This window comes from Microcaecilia unicolor, chromosome 6 (genome assembly GCF_901765095.1).
Source record: "Microcaecilia unicolor chromosome 6, aMicUni1.1, whole genome shotgun sequence".
In the NCBI taxonomy this organism is placed as follows: domain Eukaryota; kingdom Metazoa; phylum Chordata; class Amphibia; order Gymnophiona; family Siphonopidae; genus Microcaecilia; species Microcaecilia unicolor.
Window position 1 is genome coordinate 139,063,270 of NC_044036.1, and position 19,962 is coordinate 139,083,231.

At 42.5% G+C, this 19,962-nt stretch overlaps 1 protein-coding gene and 2 non-coding genes across 3 annotated transcripts in view; 1 reads left to right on the top strand and 2 right to left on the bottom strand.

Annotated features, from left to right (window-relative positions):
- The window catches only part of NCKIPSD (NCK interacting protein with SH3 domain), a 128,264-nt gene extending 124,705 nt beyond the window's left edge, over window positions 1-3,559 (bottom strand). Inside the window, exon 1 of the mRNA XM_030206405.1 lies at window positions 3,302-3,559. Within this exon, the coding sequence (XP_030062265.1) occupies window positions 3,302-3,472 (171 nt within the window). The 5' untranslated portion in view covers window positions 3,473-3,559. The remainder of the gene's footprint in view (window positions 1-3,301) is intronic.
- Window positions 3,560-18,208: 14,649 nt separating this feature from the next.
- Window positions 18,209-18,282, bottom strand: TRNAN-GUU. Its single transcript has one exon. It is a non-coding gene; the product is annotated as a tRNA-Asn (tRNA).
- A 468-nt stretch (window positions 18,283-18,750) lies between these two features.
- On the top strand, window positions 18,751-18,823 carry TRNAF-GAA. Its single transcript has one exon. It is a non-coding gene; the product is annotated as a tRNA-Phe (tRNA).
- The last annotated feature ends 1,139 nt before the right edge of the window (window positions 18,824-19,962 follow it).

The window sequence follows — 19,962 nt, forward strand, 5'->3', positions numbered from 1 at the left end:
TTATAGCAAAGAAACTATTATCTGATGGCATGCAAACCTCTCTGCCGGATCCCATACTCCTGGAGTCATCTGTGTCTCTCTCCATTCTTCCCAGGAGATAACTGGGCTAGTTTGCAACAAATAATATGTCCTTGGATGAAGTCATCTTAGTATGCCCAGCAGTAATTTTCCTTTGTAGAAATGCTGGTTTCTGACAGTTACAGAATGGTTCCGGCTTGTACAGGCCCCAGACCAGCAAAGGTGAGATCGCAGGTAAATACTCCTACAGGTCCAAGGACTCACTCATCCTGAAACGTGACACAGACTAACCCAAAGTCAACACACAGAGTCCAAAAGCTGCTTATCTTTAAAGATTCTGTAATAAGTATTGCATACACTTGATGTTTCAGGTTATCATAAACGTTTCCCTCGCTGTCCCTTAGCAATCGCTGCTTCACTTGCCTTTTCCCCAAATCTAAGCTGAAGTTATCTATAGAGGTACAGGTTCCTGTTCAAGCTGGCCTATAGTCTAATGCACCTGAGGCAATACAGAATTAAGGAGCACGCTGCTTGCTCTTGAATGCATCATTATTTAAAGTTGTGAGATAATCCAAATAAATAATTAAACATATACATTCATTAGCTGCTCACTCTTCTGGGGAACTCAATAATAATAAAACATCTCTCGTATTCCGCATATACCCACAGTGAGTTCAATGTGGATTACAATCAGAGACAATGTCAGTTACCTTGGAGTTACAACAAAATTATCTATTACAGATTTATCAAGTCAACAAACTAAAAGACTATAATTTGTAATTCATGAATAAGACTGCTTTTAATGCCTTCTTAAAAAGAAGATAATTTGATTCAGAAGTTATTTTTGTAGGTAATGAATTATATGTCTTTGCCACCAAATATGAAAAAGAAGAAACAAAGATTTTTGATAATTTCGTACCCCTTGAACTTGAAAAGATCAGCCTTAGTCAATTTCTAGAAGATTGTTTTAACGTTTGACCTGCGGTGTGAATCAAATCATTCATATAAAGAGAAGCCATCCTGTGAATGATCTTTAAATATTAAACAAGTCATTTCGAATACAATTCTAGCCTCTATGGTAAGCAAGTGAGATTCTATATAATCAATACTGGCACCCTGTCAAATTTTGGTAAGAGAATAAACTAAACGAATGGTCATGTTCTGGATCGTTTGTAAATTCTTTTGAATCAATCTTGAGCAGCCCAAATATGCAATAATCCAGCTTCGATAACACGAGTGCCTGAACTACCAGCTTAAACTTTTAATTCTGTATGTACTTCCGAATTCTTCTAAGCTTCCATAACGTTCAAAAGCATTTTTTCACAAATGAATCTACTCGTAGTTCAAAAGTAAGATTACAATCAAAAATTATTCCTAGTATTTTTAAACTAGATTCAAAATTTACAAAATTACCAATTTCAATGAACCTAGTCTGATCTAAATACCCTCTGGCTCCTACTAACAAAAAGTTTGTTTTATGTTTATTTAATTTTAATCACTTAATAAACATCTACTCTTCAATCAGAGAAATACAGAAACTGATCTGAACCTTAGCTTCATCAATATTGGAGAATATAGATATTAAAAACAGAGATGGTGTCGGCATATATAAAGACCATATCCCTCAGCTTCTAACTTTTCACTCAGCGAAAACATTAGAAAATTATACATAATGGGGGACAGAGGAGAGCCTTGCGGCAACCTGCATGCAGTTTGCCATTTTTCAGAAAACTGTCCATTCGTCTTAACTCTATAGGCCCTGTTTCTAAGAAATCCATCAAACCATCGAGAACATTGCCTGTTATTCTTACAGAAACTAGAATATATAATGGTATTTCATGGTCTACCAGTGGATAGGTCAAATTGGAGACTTAGTGCCTGCCTACCTTTTGCCAACAAAAGTCTAATGTCTGCTATTAAAGTACCTACTACTGTTTCCATACTAAAATTGCCCTGAAATCCAGGCTATGCTGTATGCACATGTCAAATTTAGCCAGATATTCTGTCAACTGGATGGCAGCCAGGCCTTCCATCAGTTTACAGATAAGTGGGATTGATGCAACTGGCCTATATTTGATAAACTCCTGCAGACTCCTTTCGATTTTAATTAAAGGAGTAAGAATATCTCTCATAAGGGCAGGAAACCTTCCAACAGAAAAGGAAGTTTTCATCCAATCCACATAAGAGCATAAGCACTGCCATACTGGGAAAAGACCAAGGATCCATCAAGCCCAGCATCCTGTCTCCGACAGTGGCCAATCCAGGCTTCAAGAACCAGGCAAAATCCATAAAAATTAAGAAAAAAAAATTAATTTAATTTTTAATAATGTTCAGCCTATATTCAGACCGATGTCTAGTTAACTCAGTGCAAAAACTTAGGCCAACTGCTTTGCTGTCCTATCTTTAGGCCCTGTTTACTAAGGAGCACTAGTGTTTTTAGCGTGTGGCAGTGGCGATCCTATGTCGGCTGCCACCAGGGGCGGATCGCCGCTGCACGATTTTAAACTTTGCCAAACAAAGGAGTTTCTTTCATAAGTCTCGCTGGACACTTATCTATTTAACAATGTGATCCTGAAAGTTTACTGATAAAACTTACTTATGGTTGGCCACTAGATACATTGAAAATTCCCCCAGGCCCTGTCCCCCAGCTATAAGAACTAACTGCAAATGTTCTCTATATTGTATTTTGTGTTTAAAATAGTCCCCCCCCCCACCCACACACACACACACACACACAACTGACAAGCTGTGGGTTGCAATTCATCAGGCTTACGTTGTACTTATTAGATGCACTTTTCTTATATCTTTTAAACCTGTTACTACTTGAAAAAGATGCTTTCTACATGGATGCATTTTCATATACCAACTTATTATAATAAACTTTTTTACTTCCTTTAGTTTTATTTTATGCACTGTGCACAACGCAAAACAAACACAAAACGCTCGTTCAACATCGCCTACGCTCGGCTGGTGGCAGTGTTAATACTGCTGTCTTGGGGATGCAGATGCAGTACTGACACTGCAGTATGCTCTGCGGCTTGCTGTGTTGGTATGGCAACAGCCTCCTCTTGCTGCCACTAGAGCGCACAGGGCAACAGCTGGCTCCAGATTTGCCCCGCATGAGGGATTCGTGGCTCTGATTTCCTTTTCCAAAGAAAAACAAGACCACGAGTTCCTCCTGCACGCGACAGACTGAAGCCCGCAGCACGCGCCAGTGGGGTAGAGCCCGCGAGCCCAGCGCCCCGCGCGGGGAGGGGAGGGTCAGCTCGCGCCTTCTTCTCACCTGGATCCTCTCGATGTACGAGGCCGGCACGTAGCCCGTTTCTCCGCTGCTACAGCGGCTCGCCAGCCACCAGTGCCGGTTACTGCGCTCCAGGATCAGGAAGCTCTCGCCGGCGCCGAACTGCAGCGAGTGCGGCTCCGGGGAGCGGAAGGCGTAGAGCGAGCGGTACATGAGGGGGCGGCAAAACGTGACAAAAACCAGAGGGCCCACTTCGCGCTCGTATGCCGACCGAAAGTACTGCTGCGGTGCGGAACCTGACTCCCCGCCCCCTTCCAGCGACGTACACGCTACGTCACCGCGCCGCCCAGCGCGTCAGAAAGAAGGGCGGCTCCTCGCGCTCCTGACCGCAACGCTGGGTGAAGGGTGACCCCTGCCGGCAAGTCTAGGGAAAGCCCGGGGTGTTCATTTAATGCAGCGATCCGCAGGAGCCGAAAGTGTCCGAAACTCTGAGCAGTCGAGTTATCGGCAATTCCAGTTATTTTCAATAATAAGAAAAGTATTTTGCGGTGCAATTGTTTTTGTTCAAGGTGGGTCATGAAGGGTGGATGCAGCCATCGGAGCCAACTTTTCTAAATTATTGGGGATGCTAAGCCCAGTGGAGATAACCCCTCCCTGGACACGAACAAGGATTTTTCTCAATACTGGGGGTGTTCATGCACCCACATAGCTGGCTCCTATGCAGCCCAAAGGTATTTGATGCCCTAGCTGAACCATCATCCATGCGCCCCAGCGCCCACTTTGTAGCATCTCCCCCTTCTCTACTCCCTTTGACCCATGTGTCCAGCATCTCCACTTCCCTAACCCCCGCCACCCCACCCTGAGCTCTTCACCATCTATCTTCTCCCCATACACACACAATATCACATCTCTCCTCTTTATTCCCCCCCCCCCCCCCCAGTTATCCAGCATCTCCCTCATTCCAGATGTCCAGCATCTTCTCTCTTTCTGCCCTTTCATTTCTCTCCTTCCCCTTCCCCCAGTCCTGCACACAATATTTCCAGAAGCACTGACAGCTGCTTCAGCCTGGCAATCAAGAGGGCAAGTGGTACACAAAGAGCTTTCTCCATTTGGAGGAAATACTTAGTACAGTGTTGTAGGGCACAGTGGTGGCCTCAACTGATTCTTTCGTCCCCCGATACACATTCTCCCTACTTTCTCTAGAAACTGATGCTTGGTGTTGCTTCCTAAAAAGTCATTTCATTTTCCACTGAAACTGCAAGCTGTCAGTGAGTTTGAGCCACTGTTGCCTGTCAACTCCCCTGCTATTCTTGTGAGATTGTGAAGACCGTGCAAGAGTTCGGGCACTGAATGAGTGGGTGGTTTCCTCTTGCTATCCCTGGCACAGATTGGACCAGGTGCCAAAAGAAAACAAAACAGCCCTTCCAGAAGTAGTGGTCCCAGTAAGCCTACAGTGAAGGTTAGAGAGAGATTTACAAACTAAGGGAGAGCTAAGCTGGAGGAGATACGCAGTAGTGACAGAATGGTGGGGGGGGGGGGGGGGGGTGGGGTTGGCTGGTGAAAAGAACAGATGGGATGGAAACTGGTTGAAATGGAATTGGAGAATGTGTGTACTGGGAGAAGAGAGTTGGGGAAGATGGGTTGAGGGGGAGAAGGAAAGAATGTACAGGGAATAAAAACATCTGTTAATATCCTTGTATTTTATGATCTTGGTTTTTGTTTTTTAATATATATATTGTACAAGTACAGGGAAGCTTGTCTAATGCTGTGATTCTTAAGAAGGAGATGCCAATTTCAGTGAATCTGGAATCAGGCAAAATTTATGAGGAACAGACTAAAAAAATTATCATTTTTATAGTCAAATGATAATTCATATGCTATAAATATGCCTCCCTCAAGTCTCCACACACACATCCATTGCGTTTGACCAAGGAGTGATTCTATGGGCTGGAAAGCAAATCTCAGTTCAGATGAAATGGAGCCTGTGCACTGAGCTTGGAACTTGCTCTGGCCTGAGACTGAACTCATCACAGGACTGCAGATTACCACCAGCTGACCTCCTGCAGAAATAGTTTTCAAATATTTCTGCCGGGGGCGTAGCCAGAAAACAGATTTTGGGTGGGCCTAAGCAAGATGTGGCTTGGCACCAAGTGTTCTCTCCCCCCCCCCCCCCCCCTAACCACCACCAAAAATAAATCTCAGCTGGCAGGAAAATGCTTCTTTACACCTTGGCAGTCTACAGGACGCATGCGCTGAAAACTAAGTATGTGCAAGTGCTGGTATCATGGAGAGTAGTATTTTCATTTCCATCAGGTGGAAGTCTTCAGCTGGTGGAGCTTGGGATCCCCACCAGCTACCGCTAAATGTGTGCTACTGTTGGGTGGGCCTGAGCCCTAATTAGGTGGGCCCTGGCCCATTCAGACCCACCTGTGGCTATGCCACTGATTTCTACTAGCGCCAGAAATGGCATGCACTGGGGGTGGAATTACCACCGGCACTCACGTTGGGCCAGTGGTAGTTCTGGATTGCAACGTGGTAAAATCCACGGTGGGCTTGCCGCTACTTTGCAAAAGGGTCTCATAGTGCTTAACTGCAACGGAGGCCTCATATGTGGGTGGGGCATGGGCGTATCTCCCAAATACGAGCATAGTTTATAGCAGTGGTTCCCAAACCTGATCCTGGAGGCACCCCAGCCAGTCAGGTTTTCAGGATAGCCACAATGAATATTCATCAGAGAGATTTGCATGCAGTGGAGGCACTGCATGTAAATCTCTCTCATGAATATTCATTGTAGACATCCTAAAAACCTGACTGGCTGGGGTGCCTCCAGGATCAGGTTTGGGAACCACTGGTTTTTAGTATACCAAAAATTTCATGCATCACTTGGTGCACCTAGGCACGCCAGCTTACTCTTGCCATTAACCATGGCATAAGTGGGCACCTATATATGGGCACTCCAGTGCTGACTTTATGCGAATATTCTGTAACAGAATCTTGGTGTCAAGATGCCATTCTAGAATTGGTGCCGAGTACGACATTGAGGTTCCTAAGTTGAGGCAGCAATACGTATAATTCCTTATACGCGGGATGCAAGGTACAAAATATCAAGAAACTCCAGACAGCCCAGTACACCGCAGCCAGATTGATATTCGGCAAGGCGAAATATGAAAGTGCCAGACCCCTCAGAGAAAGACTGCATTGGCTCCCACTGAAATATCTTATTGCATTCAAGGTATGTACCTTGGTTCATAAGATCATTTATGGAGATGCTCCATCCTACATGTCAGACCTAATTGACTTACCAGAGAGAAACAACAAAAGTTCATCACGCACCTGCTTAAACCTTCATTATCCCAATTGCAAAGGACTTAAATACAAGTCTGTACATACATCCAGTTTCTCATACACCTGCACACAACTATGGAATGAATTACCGACCGCCATAAAAACAACACATGACCTGACAACCTTCCGAAAATTATTAAAAACTTATTCATAAAGGCGTACAATAAAGATTCCCCATAACGATTTGACTCCCTAATTATTCCAATTACAACTATTAAGGAACCCTCCTATCTGTTCATCTTAATTACATCCTCATGACTGAATATTATATCTTGTCCTGATATCACTATGTTATGTTGATCTTTCAATCCACTTCCAATCCAATATGATTTACTTATGCACTTTTATTTGTAACAATTGTAAAATTATTACTCCGTTAATATGATTGCTATGATATTCTATTTACCCATCTGTACCTATATTCTGAAATTCTTATCCTATAATGTGTATATGGTGTTGTAATATTTTGTAAGCCACATTGAGCCTGCAAATAGGTGGGAAAATGTGGGATACAAGTGCAGCAAATAAAAAATAACATAAATAAATAAAACTGTGCTGAAAGAAAATAGATACTTTTCTTCTGATAATTTCTAACAAAACTCTTTGGGTATATGGGAATAATGATTAATTGTCTAGTTCAGTGGTTCCCAAACCTGGTCCTGGAGGCAACCCAGACAGTCAGGTTTTCAGGATACCCACAATGAATATTCATGCGAGAGATTTGCATGCACCTCCTCCACTGCATGCAAATCTATCTCATGATTTTCCATTGTAAGTATCCTGCAAACCTGACTGGCTAGGGGGCCTCCAGGACCAGGTTTGGGAATCAGGGGTCTAGTCAGTGCTGTATTTCTCCAAGGATGGTCCAAAGGACATTGACTGGATTAAGGGTCCCTTTTACAAAGCGGCTGTACTTTGCTGTGCACCAATCCAGCACTACCTTTGGACTTCCACCCTGGTGGTAGTGCCTGCCCCCAACATGTGCCATCTGCAGAACTGAAAAAATTAGTTGTTTTTTTAGCGCTGAGGGCTGCCCAGTTACCGCCAGCTTAACGCGGAAGCCTTTACCACCTGGCTTGGAAGTCACTTTGTCACCCTCGACTTTTTTGCTATACCTGCATATGTGAAAACACTAGTTAATGAAAGCTATGTTTATAATTTGTGCTTGGAAAAAAATGCTTGATTACTCTTCTTGTACTATTACACAACTTAATCAATGTCTAGATAAAATAACATTTGCATGAGACCACCTTCATGCTGACTCTTATTTATTAATGAAATGACCTTTAAAGGCTAACTTGGTGTTCTGGCAAAACATGTAATAAATGTAGACTAAAACTGATTTATTGATTCAGACTTCACCCAGAAAAAAAGCTATGCACCCAACAGGATCTTTTGAGAGCTTGGCAAGTACTTCAGCCTTCCTTGCTCTGAGATATCCTGCTGAATCCTCTGTCAGATTATATTTCACACAGCAACACAGGGGATTTTACTAAACAGTTTAACTTTACTGGCCAGTTAAGCAAGTGAAGAGACACTGAAGTGTTATTAAGAACACAGGAGTTGCCCTACTGGGTTAGACCAGGGATCCATCTAACCTAGTATCCCGTTTCCAACAGTGAGCAATCCAGGTCACAAGTGCCTGGTAGATTCCCAAAAAGTAGTATGATTCCATGTTACTTAACCTCAGGAACAAACAGTGGCTTTTACTTAATAACAGTTTATGGATATTTCCTCCACAAATTTGTCCAAACCTTTTTTTAAACACAGCTACATTGATTGCTTTTACCACATCCCCTGGCAACAAGTTCCAGAGCTTTGCTATGCAATGAGTGATAAAAAATATTTTCTCCTATTTGTTTTAAATGGGGTACTCACATAATTTCATGGACTGTCCCTTGAGGAAAGAATTGATTCACGTTTATTTGTGCTACTCCATTCAGGACTTCAAAGACCTCTGTCATATGTCCCCTTGGTCATCTCTTCTCCCAGCTGAAGAGCCCTAACCTCTTTAGCCTTTCCTCATAGCAAAGGAGAATGCTAGAAAATGCAGTTTAATACAACCAGCAAAAATCTGTGGGCAAAATATTTCAACTGAGAAAATCACCGAGACTGGGATTATGGCAATTATTAAGGTCTATGTAAATAGCAATATGCCCCCTTCCCCCCCCCCCCCCCCCCCCCCCCCACACACACTTTTAAGTTTGTTTGTCAGTATTACCTGTTTGGAGAAAGAAAAGGCCAAATCAACCAAAAAGCAGATGATTCAGTCCTTTCTTGGTCATTGTGTAAAACCCTTCTGCACAGATGCGATGCATTGACCTGAAAACTTTATGCCAGCCAGAAAAGGTTTGTTCGATTTTGCAGCAGCATCTATAATTCTTAGTGCAGGTTCTCAAATTAATCGGCTTTGTACCGTTTACAATTTGCAGTCGGTTTCTGACCAATATCAAAACCATTTTTACATAGTGGTTAGGGGCCGGAAAATGAACGTGCGCTAAAATTTAAACCAGTGCGCATCCATTTTCTGCCTGAGACCTTACCACTAGGCCCCTTTTAAAAAAAGGCCCTTTTTCCTAGAAGCGATAAAAAAATGGCCCAGCACGCGCCCAAAAGATGTGCTTTCACTACCGCAGGCCACTTTTTACCGCAGCTTAGTACAAGGACCCCATAGTGCACAATCCAAAAAAAGGTTTGGCCATGGGGAGGGGCATGGGCGGGTCAAGAGCATTCCAAAAGGTGGTGTGCCGTATTATTGAATAATGGGTCAGCATGGCCAGCTTGAGAGCCAGGATTTACATCAGGTTTCCGCAGGCGCAAGTCTGCCAACCAGAGAATCGGAACTAACAGCTGTTCTGTAAAGGGTCTGCACCTTAGAGAGCTAACACAGAAAAGTCTGGAAATACCCTCTCATTCTGTACCTACGGCAGTCAGAATCTCAGTCATAAACAAAGTTATTGTCAGGGATCAGAAGCTGAGACATGGCGACTTTTCTAGCAATTTCATAAAATGGCCGACAAGTACTGAAACAAAAGCAGCAAAGTGAATCTTGAAACTGTAGGATGTGAAACAGCTCCTTTTTGACTATCATGCTATCTCTTTTTTTTTTTTTCTGGGAGTGTGTTTCCTTCTGACAACTGTTTTCAAAAGTCAGCTTCTGCCTCTCTCCTCAAGGAAGAATATGCTTGTTACTACTATTAGTGTCACGGCACTGAGCAGAAATTCCCAGAAGTGCACAGTTTCCAGGAGCCAGCTTCAGAGAAAAAGCAAAGGTCAGGCCTCTCGGTAAACCTCACAAGGGCGGTAAGGAAGGAAAAAGGAAATCCTTTGCTGTGTTCTGCTTAAGCAGCACATAGAGGGCCAATGATAAGAATGATAATCTTTAGGGCCAGCTCTTGGCAACAACCAGAGCCTCCCACTCATTTTGCTGCAACCATGACAGTTTCGTTTTTAAAACTAATTGTTACCTTCTACGCATCATTTGGCTTGGTAAACTTAATTACTTTCATTAGGACAGTTACAAATTAGTTCTTTGAAACTCTGGCATTTCATCTATTCTATTAAAAGCCACAGAATTGCATTCATTCGTGAAGCAGCAGGATGGAAAGGCCTACTGAGCCTGCTCACTTTCTTCCACAATATTCCTAAGTATAGTTTAAAAATGTGTGTCAACATTGCCGTGGTTAATGGATGTACAAGACTGAAGAATTCTGGGCAAGGACAATGTACCCAATCTTTTTAGTATGATTTAGAACTGTATTGGGTATTACATTTTTGATGAATATAAAAAAGATGAGAAAATGCTATAGTATTGCACAGTATTTGCAAACCATTTTCACCTGTTCATCAGAAAAGGCAGTATAGTAAGCTTTACTGTACATTAAACATAAGAAATGCATGCTCTGATCAACAGATTATTGAGATAACACACACCTACCTCCCTGCACGCTTTGAGAGATGTGTATCTGAATCCTTTATTACGGGATTGTGTAGTGCAGACCAGCTATCCATTTGCCAGCCACTTTTGTTAATCAATTTGAATGGTATTTTTAGGTCCTCTGATCTACTGTTGCATGTTAATAATTCCTCACAATCCACACCAATCCCACAGATTTACCAAGGGCTGACTCCTTGTGCTCTTTAGAATTTAGCTGCCAGTTACTGAATAGCTGTAACCTAAATCGTGGTCTATTCATCTTCAAAAGGTCTCAACCAACTAATAACTCACTTTCTGAAAAATTTAATACAGTTTTTAGGACCATCAGAAGATGGGCTTTATTGTAAACCCCCTAGTCGTGGAGCAGGTAAATTACAATAATGAAAGAAAGAAATATATATGAATGTCACAGTTTCAAATAGGGTTCCCAAATAAACTCCACACAACCAGGGGATTTAACAAGAAAAGAAATATTAAAGGTTTATTAAATGATAGAATAAATAGAAACACTTGTTGGTTATGTTCCTAAAAGTTGGTACCAATTGTTAAACTTTGATGGTATTAAATAAAACTAGTGCAAGGTGTTAAATACTTTGTGGTAAGTTACAAAGGAAATAAAGACAATAACATGTTCAAAACTACAACCACAGTTACCAAGACCCCAACCCCACTTCTGAAATAACATAAAACATCCCAAACATGTACACAGCTCTAATTATTGTACTCAGATCTGATATATATTTTTTTCAGTTTGTGTGCACACAATAATGTTACCGGTATATCAAATCTTCGCTAGCATCGCTGCTTTCTTGCGTTGGGTACCTTGGTCTTCTCCACATCCACGTCTCCTCAGTTGGCGAGGTCAGCTCACCGGCTCAGAAACTCCAGGATACCTACTGCTCTGACTCAAAAAAAACTCAAAAAAGGAAAACCCTGACTCCATGTGCTTGGTGTGTGTACTAACCTCAATCAGTATTTTCTTTGGCAAAGGATCTTGTGGACTAACTAGATTCAAATAAAAAGATAAGCAGGGAAAATTCCTATCTAACCCTCCCAAAACATGACCCCTTTTGTTTTGTTCTGCTATACAACCACCCTTTAATCACACTGCTGGACTGCTAAACTAAATCTCCTAAAGGCAGGCACTCACAGGACTCAAGGCTTAGGCTGGGCAACTACTGTCTGGATTCTCCGGAGGCAGGCACTCAAAGAAACAGTTCCTTTTTAGTCTGGGCACTCAGTGCAAGGGGGGGGGGCGTCTCTCCGTCTCTCTCCTTGTGGGACTTCTTCCCTCTCCAGATAAGCCTCTTCTTTATAGGACAGATGGTCACACGGCCGGCTCTCTCTCCTCTCTGGACAGGCAAGCACACACACACAGATACACTGGGTGGACATCTCTGGGACTCTATTCAGTTCTGCACTGCTCCCAATACGTCTCAGCTTCCCAGTGTGTTCCTTTCTCCTCCTCCTCTGCTTCTCTCTCTCTGTCTGAAGAATGGCCTCTGTGGGTCCTGCTACGGCTCCTCTTTTGCCCCCAGCTCACTCCAGACCCCCTTTCTCCTCCTCCTCTGCTTCTCCCTCTGCCTGAGTGCCCTTAGAGAACTCACCAGTTTTCTCTCTTCATCTTCTTTTCTTCCTCTGCGGTTCACTCCTGCTTGGATCTGATCTCCTTCTCATGCAGCCTGCAGCTGTCCTTTTTTTTCCTGCATGAGCATGCCCTTCTCTGTTCCAGCTTGCACACTCTGCCTGAATCCGATTTTCTCCTCTCAGACCATGCTTAAGTTGCAGCCTCCCTCCATTGTCTGGGCTCGTCCTTCCTCCCTTCTCCCAGGCTGCCTCGGGACTGCCTGAACATGCCCTTCTCTGCCCCCTGGATTGGCTTGAAATTCGCGCCAATCTATGGGTCAGACTGCCTCCTGCCACCTCATTGGTCCAAATTCGTGCCCTTTAGCAGATCCTGGCTCCTATTGGCTGTCTTCCACACTGTCCCTCCTCTAGCTCCCAGCTTGCTCTGGGCTCTCAGACAGCCAATCGGAAGCCTTGTAACAGGTTTCCCTGCCCCTCTCCCACAGTCACAGACTGGTAAAATTTAAACACACCTCTAGCATTTATGGGTACCTGAGTCCTTTGTTTTACAGCAGTGCTGGAGCATTCTAAACACTTTAAACATTTTAACTAAAAGGTGTCAGTGCTGTTGCTGCCCTGAGGCCTCTGTACCTCCCTGTCCTCTGCAGGATGCCCCCCTCCCAGGAGAAAAAGGGGGGGGACAAGGTAAAGGCTTCTTTTTTTTCTATATTTACATTATCTTTAGTAATCCATGTGAATGTATACAAAACATACATAGGCTGCCTCACCACTTTTCCTCATCGGTCCGAGTTTGTCAATATTTTCTCTTCTTTATATATATACTTATATTTGTTTCAATGTCCTTTTTTTCCAAACTCCAATCATAAATATTATTCATTAAATAGTTCAAAATGACTACTTAGCTTCAAACTTCCAGCTTCACAAGGCAGGAAATGGACAAGCTAGAGGACAGAAACTGAAAGCTGCCAAGCAGCCACTGAAAAACACAGACAGACTAGAGTCAGGACTGAAAGCTGCACAGCAGCCACTAAGCGACAACACAGACAGAAAAGAGTCAGGACTGAAAGCTACCATGCAGCCACTAAGAGAGAGACACAGACAAACAGAAACTAAACCAAGACTGCAGACCAGAAACAAGACTAAGAAAAAGCAAAACCTTAAGCTAAACTACACACAGACTAACTAGGACCAGACAAGAAACTCAAACAAGAAACCAGACTAGGCAGAAGTGCAACAAAGCACCAACAAACCAGGGACCTTAGAGGATGCAAAGGCAAACACAGAAGTTTCCAGGTGATTAATAAAGCCCATCAGCCTCTGAAGTTCAGCTGCAGGAATCACAATGCAACTACGGGTGCTGTTCAGGCACAAACAAGAGAAGCAAGTCTGGCAGCCCAGAAGATCTGGACCGGACTAGGCTGAAGTCTGGAATGGGTGACAGTCCATAGCAGCCACCGGTTCTGGCCACCAGAGGGCGAGGTGAGCACAGACAAGGAAACATTCACATACGTGACACTTAGTTGAAGAATACCAGATAAGTAAGAGAGAAAATATAAGATACACAGGGCCCTTTTTCCTGCAGCTTGGTAAAAGGACCCCTTAATTCACTGCCACAGATTACTGTGGAATCACTAAACACCTTCTGAAAGAGGTATGTCTTAAGGGCAGTACAAAATCTGAAATAAGAAAGTTCCACTCTCACATGAGATGGCAAATCATTCCACAGGGATGGTGCTAGACAGGAGAAAACACTTTTCTATGTTTGGTCAAGAAACATGGTCCCTGGTGGAGGAAATGTGGGGACATTGGTCATTCATGGACTGAAGAAGTCTAAATGGGGCATAAGGAGTGATAAGGTTTTGCCAAATAGAAGGGGTTGCCACTATGAAGAGCTTCAACTATAAGGGTGAAAATCTTGAACTGAATGCAAAAAGCTATAGGGAGCCAATGATGGGATGAGTGAGGACTCAATGAGCTGTATTCTGAACAATCTGCAGATGGAGCAGGGCAGTTGCTGGAAGACCAGAGTAAACAGCATTGCAGAAGTCCAAGCGAGAGATAATAAAAGCGTAGAGAAAGGTTTCTTGTGATGGTTTGTCCGGAAGTGGCTGGATGATACGGAACCTGCATTGGCTCCCACTGAAAGATCATATTGCATTCAAGATATGTACCTTGGTTCATAAAATCATTTATGGAGATGCCCCATCATACATGTCATCTCGCACCTGCTTAAACCTTCATTATCCCAATTGCAGAGGACATCCAGTTTCTCATACACCTGCACACAACTATGGAATGAATTACTGATCGCCATAAAAACAACACACGACCTGACAACCTTCTGAAAATTGTTAAAGACCTACTTATTCATAAAGGCGTACAATAAAGATTCCCCATAACGATTTGACTTCCTAATTATTCCAATCACAACTATTAAGGAACCCTCCTATCTGTTCATCTTAATTACATCCTCACGACTGAATATTATATCTTGTCCTGATATCATTATGTTATGTTGATCTTTCAATCCACTTCCAATCCAATATGATTTACTTATGCACTCTCATTTGTAACAATTGTAAAATTATTATTCCGTTAATATGATTGCTATGATATTCTATGTACCCATCTGTATCTATATTCTGAAATTCTTACTATAACATTTTGTAAGCCACATTGAGCCTGCAAATAGGTGGGAAAATGTGGGATACAAGTGCAGCAAATAAATAAATAAATAAAAACTGATGAAGGTAGTAAAAGGCAACCTTAGTTAGAGACGCAATCAATTCTTTGATAGTCCTTGATCCAGTATAACTAAGCTAACTGGTCAGCCATTAATCTGCGGGGGTTGTGGGTTTATCTGTAATCCAGGTAGCCACCAATTTAGTGACATTAAGGGTAAATCGATTATCTTCTAACTAATGGCAGGTTGATGGCAAGGCATGGTTTAATTTAGTAAGATCAGGTGAAAGAGAGTAAGTAGAGAAAACTGCAAAGGAAAGTTCTTTACAACACTTTAAAGTGTTTTCACAATTAGTGCAAATACGCTTACTACCTCTTACTATTGTGCAGTAGAGGTTGAATGCAGTCCACCTCCATTGTCTATCTGTAACACACCCATTTCCCACCCCATAACATGGCATGCAGTTAGCATATGAACTAACACACACTAACATCATGCCAGTACTGTAACAGTTACTATACTTATGCACAAATAATGCATGTTCACTGTTTGCTGTGTTTTAGTCAACAGGCTCCTAAGTCAGACATTTCAAGAGCCAACCAGAAAACTGGAAGCACCATAAACTATGTCACTAATCCACAAGGCATGTGCTTCTTTCTGCTATTCTTTTAAAAAGAATTTATAAAATAGATGGTATCAACATAGCACCACCATAACCTATCACAGAAAGCAGCTGGCTTTTGTAAAGGCTTGAGTTAGGATTGACCTTCTTTTCTGCAGCAAGAGCGACATCACGTGGAGGCTTTTATTAACTGCACCACTGCACCTTGCTGAGGTTGAGTGTAATGACTGGTTTTGTACTGATGGTCAGAGTTGATCTGATTCCTTCAGAAAAAATGACCCATATGCCAGATTCTATCTTTCCAATTCTGTTCTAAAAAAAATATTTAAAAAAATTAACATAAGGAATGCCAAGCCAAATGCAAAGCGGAGATAAGGAGGGCAAAAAAGGACTTTGAGAAGAAATTAGCGTTGGAAGCAAAAATACATAGTAAAAACTTTTTTAGATACATTAAAAGCAGGAAACCGGCCAAAGAGTCGGTTGGGCCGCTGGACGAAAATGGTGTTAAAGGGGCGATCAAGGAGGACAAAGCCGTAGCGGAGAAATTAAATGAATTCTTTGCTTCGGTCTTCACCGAGGAGGATTTGGGGGGGACACCGGTGCCGGAAAGAATATTTGAAGCGGGGGAGTCGGAGAAACTAAACAAATTCTCTGTAACCTTGGAGGATGTAATGGGTCAGTTCAGCAAGCTGAAGAGTAGTAAATCACCGGGACCTGATGGTATTCATCCCAGAGTATTAATAGAACTAAAAAATGAACTTGCGGAGCTACTGTTAGAAATATGCAATCTGTCCCTAAAATCGAGTGTAATACCGGAAGACTGGAGGGTAGCCAATGTTACTCCGATTTTTAAGAAAGGTTCCAGAGGAGATCCGGGAAATTATAGACCGGTGAGTCTGACGTCGGTGCCGGGCAAGATGGTGGAGGCTATTATTAAGAATAAAATTGCAGAGCATATACAAAAACATGGACTGATGAGACAAAGTCAGCACGGATTTAGTGAAGGGAAGTCTTGCCTCACCAATCTAATGCATTTTTTTGAGGGGGTAAGCAAACATGTGGACAATGGGGAGCCGGTTGATATTGTATATCTGGATTTTCAGAAGGCGTTTGACAAAGTGCCGCACGAAAGACTCCTGAAGAAATTGCAGAGTCATGGAATCGGAGGTAGGGTATTATTATGGATTAAGAACTGGTTGAAAGATAGGAAGCAGAGAGTAGGATTGCGTGGCCAGTATTCTCAGTGGAGGAGGGTAGTTAGTGGGGTCCCGCAGGGGTCTGTGCTGGGTCCGTTGCTTTTTAATGTATTTATAAATGACCTAGAGATGGGAATAACTAGTGAGGTAATTAAATTCGCCGATGACACAAAATTATTCAGGGTCGTCAAGTCGCAGGAGGAATGTGAACGATTACAGGAGGACCTTGCGAGACTGGGAGAATGGGCGTGCAAGTGGCAGATGAAGTTCAATGTTGACAAGTGCAAAGTGATGCATGTGGGTAAGAGGAACCCGAATTATAGCTACGTCTTGCAAGGTTCCGCGTTAGGAGTTACGGATCAAGAAAGGGATCTGGGTGTCGTCGTCGATGATACGCTGAAACCTTCTGCTCAGTGTGCTGCTGCGGCTAGGAAAGCAAATAGAATGTTGGGTGTTATTAAGAAGGGTATGGAGTCCAGGTGTGCGGATGTTATAATGCCGTTGTATCGCTCCATGGTGCGACCGCACCTGGAGTATTGTGTTCAGTACTGGTCTCCGTATCTCAAAAAAGATATAGTAGAATTGGAAAAGGTACAGCGAAGGGCGACGAAAATGATAGTGGGGATGGGACGACTTTCCTATGAAGAGAGGCTGAGAAGGCTAGGGCTTTTCAGCTTGGAGAAGAGACGGCTGAGGGGAGATATGATAGAAGTGTATAAAATAATGAGTGGAATGGATCGGGTGGATGTGAAGCGACTGTTCACGCTATCCAAAAATACTAGGACTAGAGGGCATGAGTTGAAGCTACAGTGTGGTAAATTTAAAACGAATCGGAGAAAATTTTTCTTCACCCAACGTGTAATTAGACTCTGGAATTCATTGCCGGAGAACGTGGTACGGGCGGTTAGCTTGACGGAGTTTAAAAAGGGGTTAGATAGATTCCTAAAGGACAAGTCCATAGACCGCTATTAAATGGACTGGAAAAATTCCTCATTTTTAGGTATAACTTGTCTGGAATGTTTTTACGTTTGGGGAGCGTGCCAGGTGCCCTTGACCTGGATTGGCCACTGTCGGTGACAGGATGCTGGGCTAGATGGACCTTTGGTCTTTCCCAGTATGGCACTACTTATGTACTTATGTACTAAAACGATGTTTTTCAAATCTCTAAAATGAAGGGATATGACATGCACATATATGTAAACTATATGCAGAAGTAACATATGCATACATATGGCACCCTTGTGTGTGCATATAATATATGGGAGGGGAAAGCCCTGCACTTCAGTGCAAATACATACACATGCATATCAAATTGAAAAACAGGGGGAGGGGCAGAGAAAAATTACCTTTCCTGCCATGGAAATGGCTTCCAGAATGGTATTTCCCACCATGTTTTCATAGCTGTAATTTTTGGCATTACAATATTGTTTGAAATATTTCAACCTCTCAACAGTAGAAATTACACAAAAAGCATTTCCTTTCTTAGTTGTGCCAGAATATTATGGTTGCTTTTCTTTCCTCTCCAACCCCAACCCGTAATAATCCCAACAGCCCAATGTGGAGAGACTAAAAACACTCACGTCCCTGGGTGGGCTCGAACCACCAACCTTTCGGTTAACAGCCGAACGCGCTAACCGATTGCGCCACAGAGACTTAACTATTATAAGTCTCTCCTGAATTCTTTTTCAGGGTTTACAGCCCGTCTCTATCTTTAGTAATTTTTCTGTATATAAAATTTGCCTTTATTCCCTGCTAAACTATACGTAGCCCACTAGGCCTACATTAACCGTGCACACACGGACCGAAGAGAAACGTTAGCTCAGTTTCCACGTGGCTCGGAAGAACAGCAGTGTTGCTTTCTACTCCATACTGGGTGAGAACAAGCCTCAGAACAATGGGGCGGTACTACGAATGACACTGAAGTTAAGGAGGGAAACAGATGAGAATGGTATAAAGTAAGGAGCACCAGAACTGTAACTTAACCACCCCAGCAGCGAGCATAGAGGATACATACATGATACATGAGAAATGGCACGTCGAGCCGTGACGTCTGTGGCAGCGTGAGAGAAAGGTGTGGGAGGGACCATGAAAAAAAAGTAACAGCCGAAGCATCAACCAGCCGCCGAAATAGCTCAGTTGGGAGAGCGTTAGACTGAAGATCTAAAGGTCCCTGGTTCGATCCCGGGTTTCGGCAGTGGCGGTGAACGTTTTGTTCTCAAACTGTCACGGTGGTTTTTTTTAAGGTTCTTGTGTGTTTCGTTAACCTTTTGGATTTAAATATATTCGAAGATATGAGGAATGCTGTTTTAAATTCTAATGTGAAAAAGCAGCAGAACCTTTGAAATAATAAGATATAGGTTGCAATATAAGCACTGAAAAACAATTGTGTTGCGGTGGTCGGTTTTGTTTACTTTAATTTCTTTTTAGCATTTTGGTGCTCCTTACTAGGGAACCAGAAGAGATTTTGAGCATGATTAGTTGAAAAGTGAAAAATTGTTGTTCCTCACATTTTCTGCAGTTTATAATTAAATTCATGTCCTTGGCTTATTTGGTCAAATTTCTGTAGTTATTTTATATTTCTGGCAGATGTATTTTATTTTGCAAATAAAAATTGGTATGTTATATACTAGATCTTTGCTCCTTTCTGAATCAGCAAGGGTAGGGCAAGCTTGCACTGGCAGTCTGCCTACAGGACTGATTATGGCATTGAGCATTGAGACATGTCTTTATGGCATGGGATTGGATCCCCCATGGTGTTATAAGGCCATGCTGCTTCACCTGAGCCATTAGGGGGGGGGGGTCCATTTTCTAAGTCATGGCAGTACCCCTAGTGTCATGGCACTTTGCACAACTGCAAAGGTAACAGACTAGGAATTATGAAATTTCCCAATGTGAGAAGAACAAAGAAATTGTAGTGACATATAGCACAAAAATTATATTAAATAAATGCTACAACTTATATACAAAATGTTCCTTGGTTTTCTAGCGACTCTGGGTATGAGGTATTAGATACAGATGGGATTAAAGCAATTTGGGGGGGGGGGGGTGAAACAATTAAGCTACAAAGTAGTAAATTTAAAACAAATCGGAGAAAATATTTCTTCACTCAATGTGTAATTAAACTCTGGAATTCATTGCCAGAGAATGTAGTAAAAGCAGTTAGCTTAGCGGGATTTAAAAAAGGTTTGGATAGCTTTCTAAAGAAAAGCCCATAAGCCATTATTAAAATGGACTTGGGGAAAATCCACTGCTTATTTCTAGAATACACCTTTCTCAAAACGGTAGATACACATAAGTGGTCAATGCAGCACTATTCTAAGTAGGGAAGTCTCA